Here is a 19,288-nt window from a genome sequence, read left to right as displayed (position 1 = left end):
TCCACGATGAACAGGGACTTCTGTGAAGTAGACCACAAAACCAGATCCGACCTGAGATTGGTGTTTAAAATCCAACGCATTCTCATCCTAGGGCGTCATCTAACTGACGCTTTTGATCACACGTCAAAATCTGACGCACATGGCACCCTTTAGTGTCAATATGAGACGTTTCCGTTATGGGTACGTTTAGGTCTGGGGTAGGGTTAGGATTAGACCACTAGGAGGCGCCTTCTGGCCCATATGCGTCGGATGTTGACGCATGATCAAAAGCGTCAGTTAGATGACGCCTTGGGATGAGACCGGACTGTTAAAATCTCAGGTGGAAACTTGAGTTGCTGATCTAGGTCCACTTCCATTTTCCAGTCCCATGCGGTTCCAAGAGGGTGCTATCCACTCTTGTAGTTGGTTTCACTGGGCACTGCCCTGCTCTCACAAGGATAATGGATGAGTGTCCGGCTGTTGGGTGAGGAAGGCATTTGATGGAGGATCGCCTTCTAGAATAACAGCCAGTTGGCGCAGGACTTGGTTGTGCCTCCAGGTGTAATGGCGTTGGGACAGACTGATATTGCAGCCGGTGAGGATGTGCCTGAGAGTTGCCGGAGTTTGGCAGAGAGGGCATGCTGGATCCTCTCCAACCCATTGGTAAAGATTCGTGGGTGTAGGAAGAACATTGTAGGTGGCCCGGATGATTAAGCTGATTTGGCTTCCTTCCATCTCCTACAGATCTCTCCAAGTGAGCTTGCATTGCTCCAGGTTTTCCCAGGTAGTCCACTGGCCCTGCATGGCCTGTTACACTTCCTTTGCACATCTCTCGGCTTCCTGTTGGTGCCTTCACCTCTCTGCAGGTATTGCCTTGTGCCATGTAGGTCGACTTGTCCCAAGTCCAAACCCAACTCTTCCTGGCTGCACCTGTCCCACTACGTCTCCATGTCTGAGAGCGGATTTTGCTTGCTCTACCACATTCAGCTGGGGTCCACTTCTTCCCAGTTGCCAGTCTGGGAGGAGCTGTTCGTGTGGCTGCATCTTGAGACTCTGCCAGGGTCATGCTCAGTCTCACTTTGATGATGATGAGTCTCCCATGCATGAGTGCTGTTTGCATGATTTAATGCTTACTGTACTTAGAGTCTATAATCTTACTATCTGTTTAAAGAAGATCTCTGGTACCAACTTACTCTTACTGTGCTCTTCTTTTTATAAATCTTCTATCCAGGACATGAGCTCCAGGCCAGATGAAATGATCCCTGAGAGCCTCCTGTGATCATTCCTCCTAAAGTGAAGATGGTTCACCATGGCTGGTGTTTCTGTCTGCTCGATTTAAATACATTGTGTGTTAACAAATAAAACTTGGATCATCATCCGTATCAAACCAGACAAGGAAATATATTATTATTCAGTTGTGCAGAAGAGTTCACAGGGATGTCTGCGCCAGTTGCTTTACATAAAGAGCGGATATAAAACCTGTGACCTGAAGTCATCGTGACACAATGCGCTTAAGGATTTTCCTATCACCACAGGACTTGATTAGCTAGTGAACCACATTCAACTGAGCACTATTACACTCTAATTCGTTAATCAGAGTTTATTGTTAGTTAATAGTAGTAACAAGTTAGTGTGTTGTAAGTGTAGTTAATCATTAATGACTGACCAATATTCTAAAGCGTTACGAAAGGTTATTGCTAAATACTAAACCAGACTTGGCCCAATTTTTGTTGCCATCTGGAGCCATATGCAATTCCTTTCTTTGTTTTTCTTGTGCCATTGCACCTTGAATTAAAGTTGATATACTTTTTAAATAACACTAATTTTACCTACTTTTGAAATGAGCAAATAAGCTTAAATCAAATTTCATTCGTTTTAAGAAGAGAAAACCTTTCTTATATATTTTGTGGTAGGCATCATCAAGTCATCATTCATTATTTTGTTACTGTGTTGGGTCGTAAAATCTGCATCCTGGTGCAAAACCAGTTGAGAACCATAATGCCAGTGATAAATGTAGTGAAGAGTGAATCTGCCTCCTAGTGGGGTTTTGTAAAACTGCATGAAACTTCTAGGAGTATTGAAACGGACTAGAGAAAATCACATGAAGCATATGAGGGTGTTTGAGTACTTCTGGGATTTCAGATGGAAATCGTTGTGGTGGCTAGTGAAGTCGAGAAAGAAGGCATCATTGATCGGTGTGTATGGGCATGATGTCAAAAAGTGACAAAAAAGACAAGTCATGTCAACTCATTCAGTGGATAGAGGTACAACACTCTTCAATAACATTATATGCACTGTATGTTTGTGACTTATTCAGTTTTACAGTGATTTGCTTTCCAATTTAAGAAACAATGGTCAAATTTGATTATCTTTGATTATTAAAAGCCAAAATCTGCATTAAAAGAATGTATATAATTTTACCAACAGCTTTTTTTTCTTTTTTTTTTTCAAAAAAATAAATCCAAAAAATAAATACAGAATTAAACAAGGAGAAACAATTCAATCACAAAGCTAAATAGTTTGCACAGCTTTCCTAACTGATATTTGAAAGCAACTCAATGCCACCAAGCACCAGCTTGTGGAAGACCTCATTTTTTCTCATAGAAAAGCTGACAGCATTTGTCACACAAAGGTACATGGACAATTGATGCATAATGTGTATTCGATATTTTCTTTAATCATTTTTTTTTTCTAAACAGACATCTAAATAGATTTTTTGAAGTCACCATTATATTGGCTTAATGTGTGCAGTTATATATAGCCGTTTCAGAGAACATTTCTATGACAAAGAAAGAGATTAATGAAAAAAACAGATCAACATGTCTGCTTGAAGGGTAGTAAATGACTGCATTAAAGTGATTTAGATAACTGCATTTTCTGTAGTTGTGTCTGTGAAGTCATAACTGACTTAAAAAGTAGAAGCATTCATGAATAGAAAAACACCCACAAATAAATTCAACCTTTGTAATGGAAATACAGTAGTATTGCAATGCATTAACACAGAAATTTAAAATATATACAGTATATAACATCTTTTATGTAAAAAAAGAGAACTCTTAGACATCAACAAACCTCTACAATGGTGACAATGATCAACAAATATTGAAATATAAATAGTAAAAGAATAGCAAGGCTCAGTGGGTAGCAGTGTCGCCTAACAGCAAGCTCTGGTTCGAGTCTCTGTCTAGCCAGGAGCCCTTTCGGGAGATCCAAAACAGTGTAGGTGAATTGGAGATGCTAAATTGTCTGTAGGTGTGAATGTGTGTGTGTGAAGCCATATAATTGGATTTGGAAAAGATCTAACAAACTACCCCGAAAACGAAATATTGCCATTCAAACGTATAGACAGTTTCTCGCATATGGCGAGAGATTGAATCATGGAATACGATTGAAATAGTTAAGGAGAGAGAGAGTAAAATAATTCAGCTTCATAATTTATTAATGCCACAGTGCATGCTGGGAGCCATGATTAAGTTTTGTATGATGGCTCTCATCATGCACTGCAGCACAAATAATATCACCATTGTTGAGTTTCATATACTGGTTGTGAAAAATGCTGATTGTTGATGTCTGTGAAGAGTTCCAGCTTTGAGCCCCATTTATGCCAGTGTTTCTCAGGCGCAGTGTTTGGTAAGTTTTTACCAACGTTTTAACAATTTAGTTGACCCTAGCCAGTAGTTTATGTAAATTGTTTGATAATATATAGTTAGACTCTATTTGCAGTTAGAAAACATGAGCTACCAAATCAACAGCTACAGTACCACAACCAGAAACTAGTTTATGTTTCTAGTCACATTTTTAACAGTTTTTAGTCTTCCTGCACTCCCCTTTCTTTCTCTTTAGGAGGTTGAATTAGTTTCTATGAAGACTACCCATTCAAAGAATAACGTATCCCTCACCTCAAAATAAGTCATACCAACATGGCTGGGGGTGTCAGACCAACTGCATCAATCAGCAGGTAAAGACATATTAAGATGATTTTAGGCAAAATGGCTGAAAAATATAATACAGTTACTAGTATATGATTTAATGTCTTACCACTTTTGACCAACAGGTGGCACTGTTACAAAATGTATGTGGTGTGATCCCAAGACGTCATGTAACTGACGTTTCGGGACGTCTTTTGACCATATGTCAACATCTGCCTTTTTAGGGCCCCCTTAAACGTCAGTTAGATTACGTTATCGAATCCTAACCCTACCCCAGACCTAAACCTACCCCTAAACCTACTCCGTCACCTAACCGACGTTAAAGGTAAAGCGTCAGTTGTATGACGGCCCGGGATCGTCAATAACCGACGTTTAAGGGTACCCTAAAAAGGCGGATGTTGACGTATGGTCAAAAGACGTCCCAAGACGTCAGTTATATGACTTCTTGGGATGAGACTGTGTTAGCAGTCAGAGGGAGGTGACAATGAAATGTATAAAGTTTGGTGTCAATATGTCAAAGCAATGCGGAGATTCAGCCTGAAATTGATTTTGGAATCATGTCTCATATTTGTTTGATTCATCTATCAACTTTTTGTAAGCGCAGTCTAAAGATGATACGATTCAATTTTGGTGACAATTGGACAAACATTCTATGAGGAGTCTGAATTTTTTTTATTTTGAAATCAAATCAAAATGGCGGACATGAAGTTTGACCAATTTTTTGACCAATGTTTCTCTGCATAACTGAAAGGATTTATTCCCAAACCGTTCAGTGTGCCAAATTTCATAACTTTGTTTTATGGGCTGCCAATAGACTTCCAATAGACCAACTTCAGTGATTTTCTGCATGGCAGACAGTTCATCCACTGAAAACATTGATTAGATGATCAGCCTATCTTGCAAATTTCAATTATTTAAACCCACCCAATCTTTGGTTATTTTATCAGGTCTTGTGAAATAAGATTATAAAGACAACCAGGTTCTCAATGAAAACATAAGGGCAAGAAGGAGAAGAGTCCATGATAAACAATGCTGCGTACTGGTGCTGCTACCTTGTCTGGAACCAACACCAAAAACAACACCAACACCAACTTCCACTTCAAACTCTTGATCTTTAAGGTATCGTCCATTTTTGATTTTCCACAGAGAGCAGTTATATCTCACTTCATTGTCTGGGATGTTTAGGATACTTGAGATGTTGAATGTTCCATCAGAGTTCTTCAGGCTTGTGATTTTAGAGTTGGAAGTCACGTTCCTGTCGTAATGGAACCAGTTTATTATTCCGTCCGGATACACACTATTAAAGCTACATTCCATTTGTCCGGGCCCAGTCATAGTTGTTGAGAATTCTCCACTGCACTTTCCTGCGAAAATACATTTACAAACACAAGTTACCAGGGTGAATGATGTGATGCCCAGTTTTTGTGACCAGATCTATAAAAAAAATTAAATTCATACGAACAATGACTTGAAAATGACCCTCTTCTATGATGTTTTTGTTTTCCAAAATAAAATGTATTTTGTTAATTTGAATACAAATGTTTTACAAAATACAAAGAAAGTTGACACATTTTAAACTTATGTTGAATTGTTTTTTAAAATATTACTTTTTAAGTTTCTCAAAGGGATGTAAAGTTTTCTACATTTTAATTAATCGATTCACTCGTACATCCAAACATTCATGAATTCATTAAAATATGCATCATGCACGCAACTTTGTACTGCGAAATGATCATAATAATAATGGATCAATGAACTGACCTAAAGAAACGTTGATTTTCTCTGATCCATGTGTAGAGTCCGCCCTTATACAACAAAAATACACATCTATGTTTGCTGGGGTAGGATGTAAAATAGTTAATGTTAATGCTTCCCTTGTGTAGTTGCACTCAAATCCTGGAGGGTTGTTACTTGATGTTGGATCACATTTAAAACCTTCTTCTGATTGTTTTTTCCAGAATATTTTAACAATGTTCAACTCCATTGATTTGCTGATGTTGCACTGTAAGACAGTCCTCTCATTGCAGTTCATTGTCTGGTTTGGGAAAGCAGCCAGCACCTTTTCATCTGCATGTGTCAGAAAGCAATGTTAGCATTGGGTGAAACATTTCTATGCCTTCAGACAACTTAATATATGCTAAGCACAATACTAAAACTGAATTTCAAAGGTTGAACATCAAAAAGAAAATCAAAGGCTTTCAAATTTTTAGTGTTTTTTAAATCTAATTTTTAATTTTTTTTTTAATCTGTGCTATGTGGTAAAAATTTAAATGCTAAACAATTACATTGTTAACAGCATGAACATTTCCTTCAAACATTGCAGTCATACATAAGTTATTATAAAGAGAAATTTAGTAGTGTAGTAGTGCCTTGTGAAAAGGAGCTACTTTAGTATCTGAAAAAACTCATTGCAGAAGTAAAATATGTTTGTAAAATCATGTCGTTTCCTTTAGGCTATGGTTAAACGGTAACGATTCTGAAGAGAAAACGGAAAAGTGGCATTGCGTTATCACTTTCACTTTCATTCTGCGTTTAGACAAGCGTTTCGCAATGTAGTATGCACTCCAGGCCGCTAGGTGGCGATGTGAAGCACTGCCACACAACACCACCAAGTCCACGCACCTGCGTACAACCTTCACTGTCAAGCAGACTTTTGCGTTTTTACCGTTTACGCGGGAATGCGACGGTGGAGCGTTTTTAAGATTTCCACTCTGGAGGGTGGTTTCACTTTTTTGCGTTCTTAAGCCTAAAAAACACCGCCGCCGTGTAAACGAAAGGCACATCAGATAAAATATTTTTACGTTTTCACCCGCGAGCATTCTCTTTTTTTTTTAAACATTTGTTTATTGTTTTTTTCCAGCGACATATCAAAATAAAGTGATAACAATTCGAGAATCAAAACAGTGTCAAGTACAACTTACAAGAAAGGAAAAACAGAAAAAAAAAAAAAAAAAAAAAAAACACAAAATGATCACCCACTGCTAAATAAGAGCTTAATATACTCGCTTACAGAGAGAGAGAAGAAAAAAAACATCCCAGCATGCTACTAAATCACATTGAAAAATAATAATAATAATAATAAAAAATAAAAAAAATTACATGAAACCTCACAATTAAAAGACAGTCAGGGTGGCTACTCTGGAATAGCCGAAAAAGTCAATCCCTCAACATGTGTAAAAAAAGGACCCCAAGTTTTATTAAACTTTGCATGAGAACCCTGTATCACGCACCTAACTTTCTCCAACTTCACGAACTGAAGAATGTCCCTGATCCAGAACGAGTGAGAAGGCGGCAAGGGAGACTTCCACCTCAATAAGATTAAACGTCTAGCCAGTAACGAAATAAAGGCTACAAAATCCGCTTTATATTTAGGCAGCTGCAAAGTAGGAGGTAAAACCCCAAAAAGAGCGGTGCATGCTGTTGGATTAAATTGAACCCCTGTACAAACAGAAATAGTGTTAAATATCTGTGTCCAAAAATTATGAAGTGAAGGGCAAGACCAGAACATATGGGCATGGGTAGCTGAAGCCTGACGACATCTAACGCACATGGGATCGACATCATCATAGATTTTGGAAAGCCTAACTCGAGTGAGATGTGTACGATGTAGAATTTTGCACTGGGTCAGACCATGTCTAGCGCAAATTGAAGAGGAATGAACCCGACGCAAAATGGCATCCCATAGCTCCTCCGAGAACACCTCCCCTAGATCCTCCTCCCATTGGGTTTTGATTTTATGCTGCGGAGTGAGCTGCAAAGAAAAAATGAGGTTATATAAATAAGAAATAGAACCCTTAATGGTGGGCAATGGGGTTAAAAATGAATCGATTGGAGAGGCCTCTGGGAGATTCGGGAAGTTGGGGCTAAGACTGCGAATGAAACTTCGAGCTTGAAGATATCTGAAAAAATGCTGCCTTGGCAAATTGAAATTTTCTGAGAGTTGCTGGAAGGATGCAAATGTACCCGCAATAAACAAGTCCCTAAATGTCTTGATGCCGTAATCAGACCACAAAGAAAAAGCCCCATCGATTAAGGAAGGGTGAAAAACAGGGTTATCTGATAAAGGTGCTAGGAAAGAGAAGGACTGTAAACCAAAATAGCGTCGAAATTGTTTCCAAATTTTTACAGTTGATTTAACTAAGATATTATTGCAAAAAAGGGAGGAAGAAAAGCTAAGAGGAGCGTGGACGAGAGCAGTCAATGAAGCAGGTTTAACAGAAAACGTCTCCATACTCAACCATGTAGGAGAAACTGGTGCACCCTCTAGAGAAATCCAAAGCTGAATAACTCTGAGGATGGAAGCCCAGTAATAAAACCTCAAGTTAGGAAGGGCCAAGCCCCCAAGGTTCTTAGGTCTCTGCAACAGCTCCTTGCGCATACGAGGGACCTTCCCGTTCCAAATAAACTCATTGATTAATTTGTCCAATTTGCGAAAAAAAGACTGAGGGAGAAAGATAGGTATACACTGGAAGAGGTAAGACAATTTGGGGAGGATATTCATCTTAACCGAATTGACCCTGGCCACGAGGGAGAGAGGTAACAGTGACCACCGTTGAAAGTCCATATGTATCTGATCTAACAAAGGGGCAAAATTATAATCAAACAAATCTTTGAATCGGTCACAAATCCGAATACCAAGGTATTTAAAGCCAGAAGGAACAATTTTAAATGGGAAACCCTGAGCAGCATTGTGAGCACCTGGGTTCAAAGGAAACAGCTCACTCTTGTCCAAATTTAGTTTATACCCTGAAATCTGACCAAATGAACTAAGGATGCCAAGAGCAGCTGGAATTGAGATAGAGAGATTGGACACATATAGTAAAAGGTCATCGGCATAAAGGGAAACCTTCTGTTCAAGACCATATCTAGTGATTCCAGTGATGCGTGGCTCTGAACGAAGTGCAATAGCCAGAGGTTCAATAGCAATAGCAAATAAGAGAGGACTCAGAGGACAGCCTTGACGAGTGGAGCGGTGCAAAGGGAAATACTCTGAATGTGTGTCATTAGTTCTAACTGAAGCAACAGGGGAAGAATAGAGCAACTTAATCCAAGAGATGAACTCCTGGCCAAAACCAAATTTTTCCAGAGCGTAGAAAAGATAGTTCCACTCCACTCTGTCGAAAGCCTTCTCCGCATCTAATGAGATCACGGCTTCCGGCCCCGTTGATGTAGAAGGATTATAAACAACATTAAGAAGTCGTCTGAGGTTAAAGAACCCGTGTCTGCTCCGGACAAAACCTGTCTGATCAGGAGAGATAATCAAAGGCAAAACTGATTCCAGTCGCATAGCTAATAATTTGGACAGAAGTTTTACATCTACAGATAAAAGACTAATTGGACGATAACTTGAGCAGGAAAGAGGGTCCTTATTCTTTTTTAAGAGTAATGATATGGATGCCTGATTTAGAGTCTGAGGTAATTTAGAAAGAGTAAGAGACTCATTGAACATTTCAATCAACAATGGTGCTAATTTGTCGAAAAAGATCTTGTAAAACTCCGTTGGAAAACCATCCGGGCCTGGACACTTTCCTGACTGCATAGAAAATGTTGCCCGTTTAAGATCATCAATGGTGATTGGGCCCTCTAACTGCTCAGCAATATCAGCATCAACCTTAACCAACTCCAGTGAATCAAAAAAATTATCCAGGGCAGACAGATCAGACCCAACCTCAGAAGTATATAAAGAAGAGTAAAACTGTTTAAACTGATCATTAATTTTTTTGGGATCGGTAGTGATGCCAGAAGGAGTATTGATTTGTGAAATTTGCTGAGAGGAGGAAGCCTGTCGAAGCTGATGGGCCAAAAGTTTGGTTGCCTTGTCCCCAGATTCATAATAGCAATATTTAGCCTTAAATAAGAGCTCCTCAACCTCTTTAGTAGAAAGAACATCAAACTCAGCCTGAAGAGAGAGACGATCCTTATATATGTTGGGGGATGGGGAGGCAGCATAGATATTATCAAGCTGGGAGATTCGCAGTCTCAATTCCTTTAATTTATTTTTCCTTTGTTTGTACTCATAGCTGCTGTATGAGATGATTTCACCTCTAATATATGCTTTCAAAGTCTCCCAAAGAAGGGAGGCTGAGATCCCTGGGGTACTGTTGGTCGTAAGAAAAAAATCAATTTGATTAGAAACAAACTTAACAAAATCCTCATTAGATAGCAGGCGCGTATTAAGACGCCATGAGGGGCATATACGTTCGCGCTCCTCTATGAATAACTCCAGTGTGGTAGGGGCATGATCAGATATTAGAATAGTATCATAACAGCAAGACTGAACAGAGTGGAGAAGGCGGTTGTCCAGGAGGAAATAATCAATACGAGAAAAGGAGTGATGTACATGAGAGAAAAAAGAATACAATTTACCAGACGGATTAAGAAAGCGCCATGGATCAGAGACCTTGAACTCATCCATAAAGGATAAAATTGTCTTTGAAGACTTCGAGGGCACTCCTGGTCTAGTAGAAGAGCGATCTAATACTGGATTAAGCCAACAGTTGAAGTCACCCCCCATAATAAGTAGATGTGTGGACATGTCAGGTAATTTGGCGAACAAATGGTGGAAAAAGTTGTCATCATCCCAATTTGGACCGTAAACATTAGCTAGAATCACAGAATTACTATATAGCTGACCGGTTACAAACACAAATCTTCCATTAGGGTCAGAAATTACATTTGAGCACACAAAAGGAACCGATTTGTGAATCAAAATCGCAACACCCCTAGATTTACAATTAAAACTAGAATGAAAAACTTGACTGACCCATCTCCCCTTCAATCTAATATGGCTGGAAGATTTTAAGTGAGTTTCTTGAAGGAAAACAATATGGGCACCTAATTGCTGAAGATGGTGAAGAACTTTGCTACGTTTAATCGGCTGATTTAGACCATTACAATTCCAGCTAACAAATTTGAGTCCTGTCCCTGATTGTCGAGGCATCCTAGAGTGCTGCATACCAGTCAAGTATTAGTGTACACTGCAGCATGGAATGTATACCGGACACAGAAATAAATTAAAACATGGGCGACCTGATTAGACAAAACACAAAACACACAATGAAAGAAAAACGAAGAACTCCTCCCACCCACCACCCCACGAGCTGAAGCGTCTTCCCAAATAAGACGCAAGCCAATCGCACAAACTAACAAAAACATCCTAACACGCTCCGTTAACGGCACAAACCAGTAGTGCTCGTGCGAGTTTGTAAAAAAAGCATAAAAAAAATATATAAACAAAACACAGTAGCAAAATATGGAAAGTTACTTAAGTCCAAGTGACACGAACTTGAAGCAGCTTAAGATCAGATCAGAAGCAGCTTAAAAGAAGAAGCCAGTTACCAAGCAAACTGCCAGACGCATTCAAACTGTAGCCTCAGAAGAGACACCAGACTTTAAGTTCACCTTGACAAAGTCCATTGCAGTGGCTGGGTCCTCAAAGGTGTGTGTATTTCCACCGGGAAGAGTGATCTTTAAAGTCGCGGGAAACCTCAATCCAAACTTCACTCCAGCACACGAATGTAATAGACGTTTGACGTCCGTGAATGCAGCGCGTTTATTTGCAACAGACAAAGTGTAATCAGGGAAGATAAACAGTTTCTTGCCTCGATGGAGAAGAGAAGCCTCGCGAGCCCGGCGCAAAATGTCATTCCTCACGTGGAAAAAGTGCACACGAATCACAAAGGGTCGGGGTGGTTTACCGTCACTGGGCTTGGGTCGGAGAGTGCGATGCGCGCGGTCGAGTAAGGGCAATTCCCCCAGGCCGAGCGAGTCCATCAGCAGCTGTGCAATAAATTCGGTTGGGCGACCACCTTCGGCCCCCTCCGGCACACCCAACAGCCGTATGTTGTTTCTCCTAGCTCTACCCTCCAAGTCTTCACATTTGTCAGCCAGCAGTTTAACCTCGGCTTTCAGCGTGGAAACTGTAGAATCCAGTGAAGATAGCAGGTCGCTATGATCAGTGCACGCGCGCTGCAACTCTGTAATGGTTTGATCATGAGAGTTAAGTTTTTGCTGCATCGGTTCAATTGCGTGTCTCAGCTCCTCTCTAACCGAAGAAATGTCCGTTCGAAGCTCGCAAGACAGCGAGTCTATTTTTTCGCAAATGTCCCCTTTTAACTGATCTAGCATAACCCGTAGGTGATCCAAATTGGGCGCGCAGTCGGGGACCGTGACCACTTTCGGCGGAGATGCGGGCTCACTCGAGGGAGAGGCTTTAGCACGGCCTGAGCGAGCTGAGTTTCCACGTGCAGCTGACATGGTCGATGGAAATTCGCCTAAAACACAACAAAACTGACCCGGTACTTGTCGCAAGTGGACACCAGTCAATTTAGTGAAAATAAACTGTGTTAATTTTATATAATATAACAAACTCGCGGAGCAAAAGGGAGACACGTCCTACATGCTTGGTGTCCAACAGCGCCCCCCCCGCGAGCATTCTCGTGTAAACAGGGCCTTGGTTCCCGAGTTTTCTACGCTATCTCACGGCTAAAAAGGCTAAATGAGGAACCCAACGAGACACAGGTGAACATAATCAATTAACCAATGAGTAACCATAGTAACAAAAGAGCGACCAAGGGAACTAAGCAAGCAGGAACTAAACACAGATAGAAAACTCCAACCCGATCACACGACCAAATCGTACAAAATCGACGCATGATTAAAAAGTTTCTAATTCATACTAATTCGTATGACCTCACTCGTATGAATTTGTACAATTTGTATAAACCCACGTGATGGTTAGGTTTAGGGGCGGGTTAAGGGGTAGGTCATTCGTACTAATTAATACGAATTCGACACTTTTTAATCATGCGTCGATTTCGTACGATTTGGTCGTGAGATCGGGTTGGAGTTTTCTATCTGTGTTTAGTTCCTGCTTGCTTAGTTCCCTTGGTCGCTCTTTTGTTACTATTGTTACTCATTGGTTATGTTCACCTGTGTCTCGTTGGGTTCCTCATTTAGTCTTTTCAGCCCTCGGTTACTCTACCCTTTGTCTTGTATTGTCTGTTTTAGAAATAAAAGTAAAACTTCTGCAATTTAGGGTATGTTTACACAACAACGCTGTATTAAAAATAGAAAAGTTTTTCCCTTGCATTTTTTGTGTACAGACGACAACATTGTCAGAACGATCACTGTTTACACGGGTCCACGAAAACGATTAAAAGCGCCATATTATTTATGCCAGGTCAGTAGTTGGCGATGTCACTTTATAAAGAAACACTATGCACCTATAAACTGAACACATAATACGCATTCGCATGATGACAGTTTTCAAAAAATTCACGTTTTTGTAGTTTAAATGGAGACTATCGCTGTGTCTGAAATCTCCACTCAAACCACAACTCCCTAGTGCACTACTTTTAAAAATGCATTCAGGATGCGTCGGGATTCATTGAGTGGACTGTATAGGGTATAATAATCATCAGTATACATTCGGACAGCACTACAAAATGGCGAGCTCACTATATAGTCCACTATATAGTAAGTACTGGGTGATTTCGGACACAGCATATAACAGTCATGTGTCAGTGTATGTTTGAACTTTTAGTTTGTTTTGATTGGTTCCTGTTTTCCTTTGTTCTTTTCCCGCCACTCCTTCATTTCTACTATCATTAAGTGCATTTGTCCCAGCTGTGTATGATTAGTTATCGTGTTTCCGTTTGCTAAAGCCTAGTTCACACTACATGATTTTAACACAGTTCACACTACTTGCTCTCTGTGAAATCAGGAGTGTTCAAGTTGTTTAGCTGTTCACACCACGCGACACAACATGACTGATCCGCAACAGGAGGTAACGCACTACACAAGTTGACGGCAACTCTGTTACACAACGATTCTATCTTGTCTACAAACCACGTTTTTGGTTCGGTGACGTGTCTGCGAGCGTCTTTGATGCATTGTTGGCTTTTTCATACTAACAGATTGGCGAGTGTTCATTATCCGCTAATACCCCACGATTTTCACGCGATAACCTGCCAGCGAGCTCAACGATTTGCAAATCGGGCTTCGCAAATCGGGATTTGCAAATCATGTAGTGTGAACTAGGCTTAAGATGCACCCTTTCTATCAGTCCTTGTCTGATCTCTGTTGTGTTTATGTGTGTTTTCCATGCATGTCAGCTTGTTCCAGATTACTAGTATTAAAGTTTGAGTTTGTATGTATAATCGTAATCTTCAGTCTGTTCCTGAGGAAACCACAGTGTGACAATAACAGTATTGTTTTCAAAAACTTGCACTATAAAACCCAGTTTCAAAAGTTGCATTTTTTACAATTTACAAGTTGAAAAATGCATTTTCAGGCCTCCAAAACACCATTATCATTAAACGAACAGCCAAAAAAAGTTTGTCATTTTTAGCTGGAACTGGTGTCGTGTAACGATCCCTATCCTCTGCTCCTCCTCCCTTTCCTGCACCATAACAATACTTAAGTGTGAGGTGAATGTATAAACTGAATTAGCACAATTTAATATTGATTTTAATTAAGTAAAAATGTATTATAGTTTAAATTTATATTTAATGAAATTAGTTAAACATTAGAGTGATTTTTGACCCTCTTATGTGGGACTACACAGTAAAATCCCCAGTGTTAAATTAACACTGAAAAGTGTGAATTATATAAACTCTGAGCTGAGTGTTAAATGAACACTGAAGCAGTGTTAAAGTTAATGAGATAATTAAGTGAATATTTGAGTGATGATTGAGCATAATTGAAGACACCTGATGATAACAAGCAGAATCACTGAAGGAGAAAACCAGAATTTTTAAGTCACCATTATGGTGATCAGTGTTTGCTTTAGTTGGGCTCTTGACCCTTAATTATTTGAATTATTTCACAATCATTTGACCTGAATCACTGAACTCATATAGAGCCTAATTTCTGAGTTAGGTTTACTTTATTAATTATATAGCAGTGACCTTGTACAGCATAATACTTTTAACGTTTATGGTGTAGTCAAACTAATTTCTTAAAAGTTTTTCTTATACAATTTTTTTAACACACAGAAATCAATAATTAGCCTGTAAATCTCAACAATGGTGACAATTATAAAGCAGGTTGTTTTTTGGGTTCTGGGTGCCACCAATCAAAACTCATTCATGGCTCCCATTATGCATTACTGCATGAATAAATAATGAGCTTTTGTTCAGAGGTGATCTGTTTGTCACCATTGCTGAGATTGATACGCTAATTATTGATGTCTCTGTGTGCCCACATAAAATATTTTTTGGATTTTTTTTATTTGATCATTTGGATTTCATTGAAAAGGCTAAAAATTGCATGTTCTAAAATGACCATGCTGCTAAAATCCATAAGGTAAATTTAACTCAGAATTTATGCTCTTGATGAGTTCAGCGATTCAGGTCAACTAATGATTATGTTACAAACACAACCAACACCATCAGATCACTTGTCTATTTGTTCATCTGGTTGTTATAACTCACATACAGCAGCCAAACAAATCTAAAGTTAATGATTTAAGGGTCAAGAGCCCAAACCACCAAACCACTGATCTCCATAATAGTGACTTAAAAATTACGGTTTTCTCCTTCAGAGATTTTGCTTGTTAACATCAGGTGTCTTCAATAATGCTCAATCGATCACTTAATTATCTCATTAACTTTAACACTGCTTCAGTGTTCATTTACCACTCTGCTTATATAATTCAAACTCTCAGTGTTAATTTAACACTGGGAATTTTGCTGTGCACAGTTCACCTTTATGTGATATCATATTAGTCTGTTTTGTGTAAAACCGTGTACTGACAGGCTTAAAATATACTTTAATGCAATATCTATTGAAACGTGTATGTCATGTATTTTTGAATATAATTGAATGAATGAATGAATTTGCAATTTGGTTGATTTAAAATATATTGATCTTTAACTATAATATCAAAAACCACATAGCAGTTAAAATTGTAATCCTGGACTTTAGTGTTTTGTTTTTTAGCATGTTAGCCATCAAGTCATCATCAAAATAAGTGTACTACTTTAAAGTAATTTGGTGAACCATAATCCGTTACATTTATAATACATTTATGCAAGGAAATTCTTTAATTAATTTATGAAGAACTAAATGTCTGAAACGTCTTACCTTCAGTGTTTCCTGATATCAGGAGAGTGGTTAAAAATGCCAAAATGACTAACATCTTTTTTTGTTTTTCCGAAGTTGGTAGATATGGTGTGAGTGGAAGAGGAAAGTTTCTGCAGTGTCGGTCTACACTCCTACACTGACTATAAAGAGGAGAATTTTTTCCTAAAGCTACAACAAGTAGTCGCTTGCCCACCCTGTATGGCAAGTTTTGTTCACCCCTCTCTTCTATCTTTTTGTCCTGACTATCCCTCTTTGGGTTAAAAAGGGGATTTCAAAGAACAAACATATTTGTTATTAGTCCGTGTCTCAGCTTTTCTAGAAAAATCCATGAAATAAAGGGACTACATGGCATATTTATATATCTCCCATCCTTTTGACCTAAGAGATTCTCTCAAAAATCCAACACCTCATTGTGTTTCATTAGCCTATGGAATGCTACCGCATTTATAATATGATTTTGACCTTTTTAGAAGGCAAAAGTAAACTCTACTGGAACCAGTGGCAGTAACCAAAGCATTACTCAACTCTTGTGTAATGAATTTATCTCCTTAATGGATTTGTTTCAAACACAGAAACTCAACCAGCAGGCCCAGGCAGAATCTTTGGAACTCTTACAAAAATGCTAAGTCTTGCCTACTTGAGTTGACATGTTTTCAATATTATTTTTTTTAAATATAAAGTATAACAGTGGAGATCATGATCAGGGCTGCAGAGACATTTGTTTACAGACACAAATCACGGGTGACTGAGACACAAACTCTGCCTCCTACATTTATCTGTCACTTTAACACCACCTGAATGTTCTATATTGGCATGTGTGCTGAATTGGCAGGCTTGGGCAATTCAGGACATAAAGCTGATGTGCCTTGGTGGAATGATTTAGCATTCAGTGATTGTGTTCAGATCTTCTGCGCAGAAATATAACTATATAAAGTGTCTTTGTATTATGTTTGAGTTACGTCATAATGCCTTTAGGGGTTCATGTCTTTGCCCCTTTGCTTTATAGATGCAAACATGAATCATTGTGTAACTAATCTCTCAAAGTGGAAGGCATCCAGAAACACATGCTCTCTGGGAGACATCTGTCTTCCCAGGATAGAGGGGGAATTGTGCTATTACTCATATTACAGAGGTTCACTCATCTGGCTCCAAGTCAAAAAGAAACCCAACACTCAAACAAACTGGATAGAGTTATTGAGAACCAGTTCTCAGTGAGAAAATGTCAAAAAACTTCATTCGCATTAATGCATTTGGCAGATGCTTTTATCAAAATCTGTACATTGCATTTCAGGGTATACGTTTACAAAACTTTTCTGACTAGATTTGCAACTATGACAAATTTATATATATATATATATATATATATATATATATATTTTTTTTTTTAAATACTTTTAAATAATGCATAAACTGCATAACAAGTGTTAAAGACACCGAAAATAAACAAAACTATCATATACTCGGTGCAATTGTGCTTGGCTAGTTTCAGCCCGACGCAGTTATGATTTTCACGTCCTGCGCCACGTTGTTTAAATAGCAAATGTATTTGCGACCATCTGTGCGCCCATGGGCTGCTGGTCTGAAAACGAAGTGTGTTCTGGTGCATTGTTGGTGCGTTGCTATTTTGAGGCAACTGAAATATACGTTTGTTTTTTGTTGTTATTTAAAGGACGAATTAGTAATATGCGCCTATTAGGCGGGTGCACAACGAGTGTACACTCTGCTTATTAACTCTTTCCCCGCCAAACACGGAATTTTCCGGGTTTAATGAAAAAACGCATCTGCGCCAAACACGGAATTTTCCGGGTATCCGTGTTTTAGGTGGTATACGGTAAGGAAGACCCGCGCGCATGTCCTGAATGAGTGCGCAACTCTTTGATCAGAGAAAAAGATTGCAATCGTCTCAAAAAGTGGAGTAGTGAGAATGTATCAGACAGACAATGCAGAGGTATATGGCTGAAGTACTGGAGGTTAATGGACTCGGAGTCCGATCACTCTTTATTTGATAATTCTGAATCTGATCGGGACGAAGTAGTCAGTGAGAGAGATGCACATGTTCATGCTAGCCATGGACGTGCCGCAGATAGATCGTATAATATTATGACACTATAATATTTATGTGTGTGTGCAGGCATTTATGTGTGGCTGTCTAAATATGAAGGTGTAATTGTCAAATTATTTCTCTCTTTGTGCACATTTACCACATTGTAATATGTATTAGTGTGTGTGTGTGTGTGTGTGTCTAGGCTTGTTTATTGTAGTTCCAATCATTATTCACAGGTAGAACACAGAGAGGCAGAGGCAGAAGTTTTATTGCAAAAGTTACATTTCCCTTACATCCTGGGAAATTTGATATATTTTACATTTATTTTATGTTTTTAATTTATTTTGGAAAGTTTTATATATGAAGGAAACAACATCTGAATGTATTCTGCTTTTAAATGCACTTGTTTGATAAAAATACCTTTTTCTCAGTTTTTTGTCCAAAATGTTGTGTTTTTGACAAAACCTACCTCTGTTCAAGAGGCAATAAAAAAAGAACAGATGAAGATAAAATAAAAACGTTTTTTTTTGCCTAAAAGCAGAGGCTCAGATCTTTATTTTTATATATATCATCTTCATATATTCATGGAAGAAAATATTCAGCGGGGCATTCAAATTTAGCGAAAATCGTCAAAAACCCTGGCGGTGGCTGGCAACTTTTTTTTAAAACGCTGGCGGGGAAAGAGTTAAAGGGATAATTCACTTTGAAATTAATATTTGATAAGTTTTATCTTACCTCAAGGGCATTCAAGATGTAGGTGTCTGTTTCCACAGAATTTTCGATTTTTATATTTTTAGGTCAAACCGTTATAATGCAGGTCTATGGTCACCACCTCAAAAAGCATGCACAGAGAAGTCCAAATTAAATTTGATTTCATGACTCATTGATGGCCTGAGACACGAAACCAGCGGTTTGTGTGAGAAAACAAACGTTTTTACATATTGTAACCACAGCCATGTGCAAGTGATCTGAGGGTGCAGGCGCTTTGTGGCTGTGGTTACATGAGGTAAAAACGATATAAATACTGTTCGTTTTCTCACACAAACCGCTCGTTTCGTGTCTTAGGCCATTACATTTACGAGTCATTAAATCATGTTTAATTTGGACTTCTCTGTGCATGCTCTTTGAGTTGGTGACCATAGACCTGAATTATACGACTGACAGACGAGAACGGTTTGACCTAAAAATATCAAAATTGAAAATACTGCGGAAACAAAGACATCAACATCTTGGATGTCCTTGAGGTAAG

General features: G+C 38.8%; 1 protein-coding gene across 1 annotated transcript; it reads right to left on the bottom strand.

Annotated features, from left to right (window-relative positions):
• Positions 1-4,565: 4,565 nt before the first annotated feature.
• LOC120474884 (uncharacterized) lies at positions 4,566-16,145 on the bottom strand. Its single transcript, XM_039665510.2, has 3 exons — positions 15,996-16,145; positions 5,670-5,975; positions 4,566-5,272 (listed from the first exon to the last, which is right to left on the bottom strand). The coding sequence occupies exons 1-3, from the start codon at positions 16,048-16,050 to the stop codon at positions 4,872-4,874; spliced, it is 762 nt and encodes a 253-aa protein (XP_039521444.2). The 5' UTR covers positions 16,051-16,145; the 3' UTR covers positions 4,566-4,871.
• Between the last annotated feature and the right edge of the window lie 3,143 nt (positions 16,146-19,288).

The sequence above is a fragment of the Pimephales promelas genome, chromosome 3, assembly GCF_988280905.1.
Source record: "Pimephales promelas chromosome 3, fPimPro1.hap1.1, whole genome shotgun sequence".
NCBI classification, from domain to species: Eukaryota; Metazoa; Chordata; class Actinopteri; order Cypriniformes; family Leuciscidae; genus Pimephales; species Pimephales promelas.
This window is presented reverse-complemented; position numbering and strand designations above follow the sequence as displayed.

Coding starts and splice junctions, on each gene's coding strand:
- LOC120474884 (XM_039665510.2), bottom strand. CDS start 16,050: ATGTTAGTCATTTTGGCATTTTTAACCACTCTCCTGATATCAGGAAAC. Junction 5,976..15,995: donor GATATCAGGAAACACTGAAG/GTAAGACGTTTC, acceptor TGACACATGCAG/ATGAAAAGGTGCTGGCTGCT. Junction 5,273..5,669: donor GAAAATCAACGTTTCTTTAG/GTCAGTTCATTG, acceptor GTATTTTCGCAG/GAAAGTGCAGTGGAGAATTC.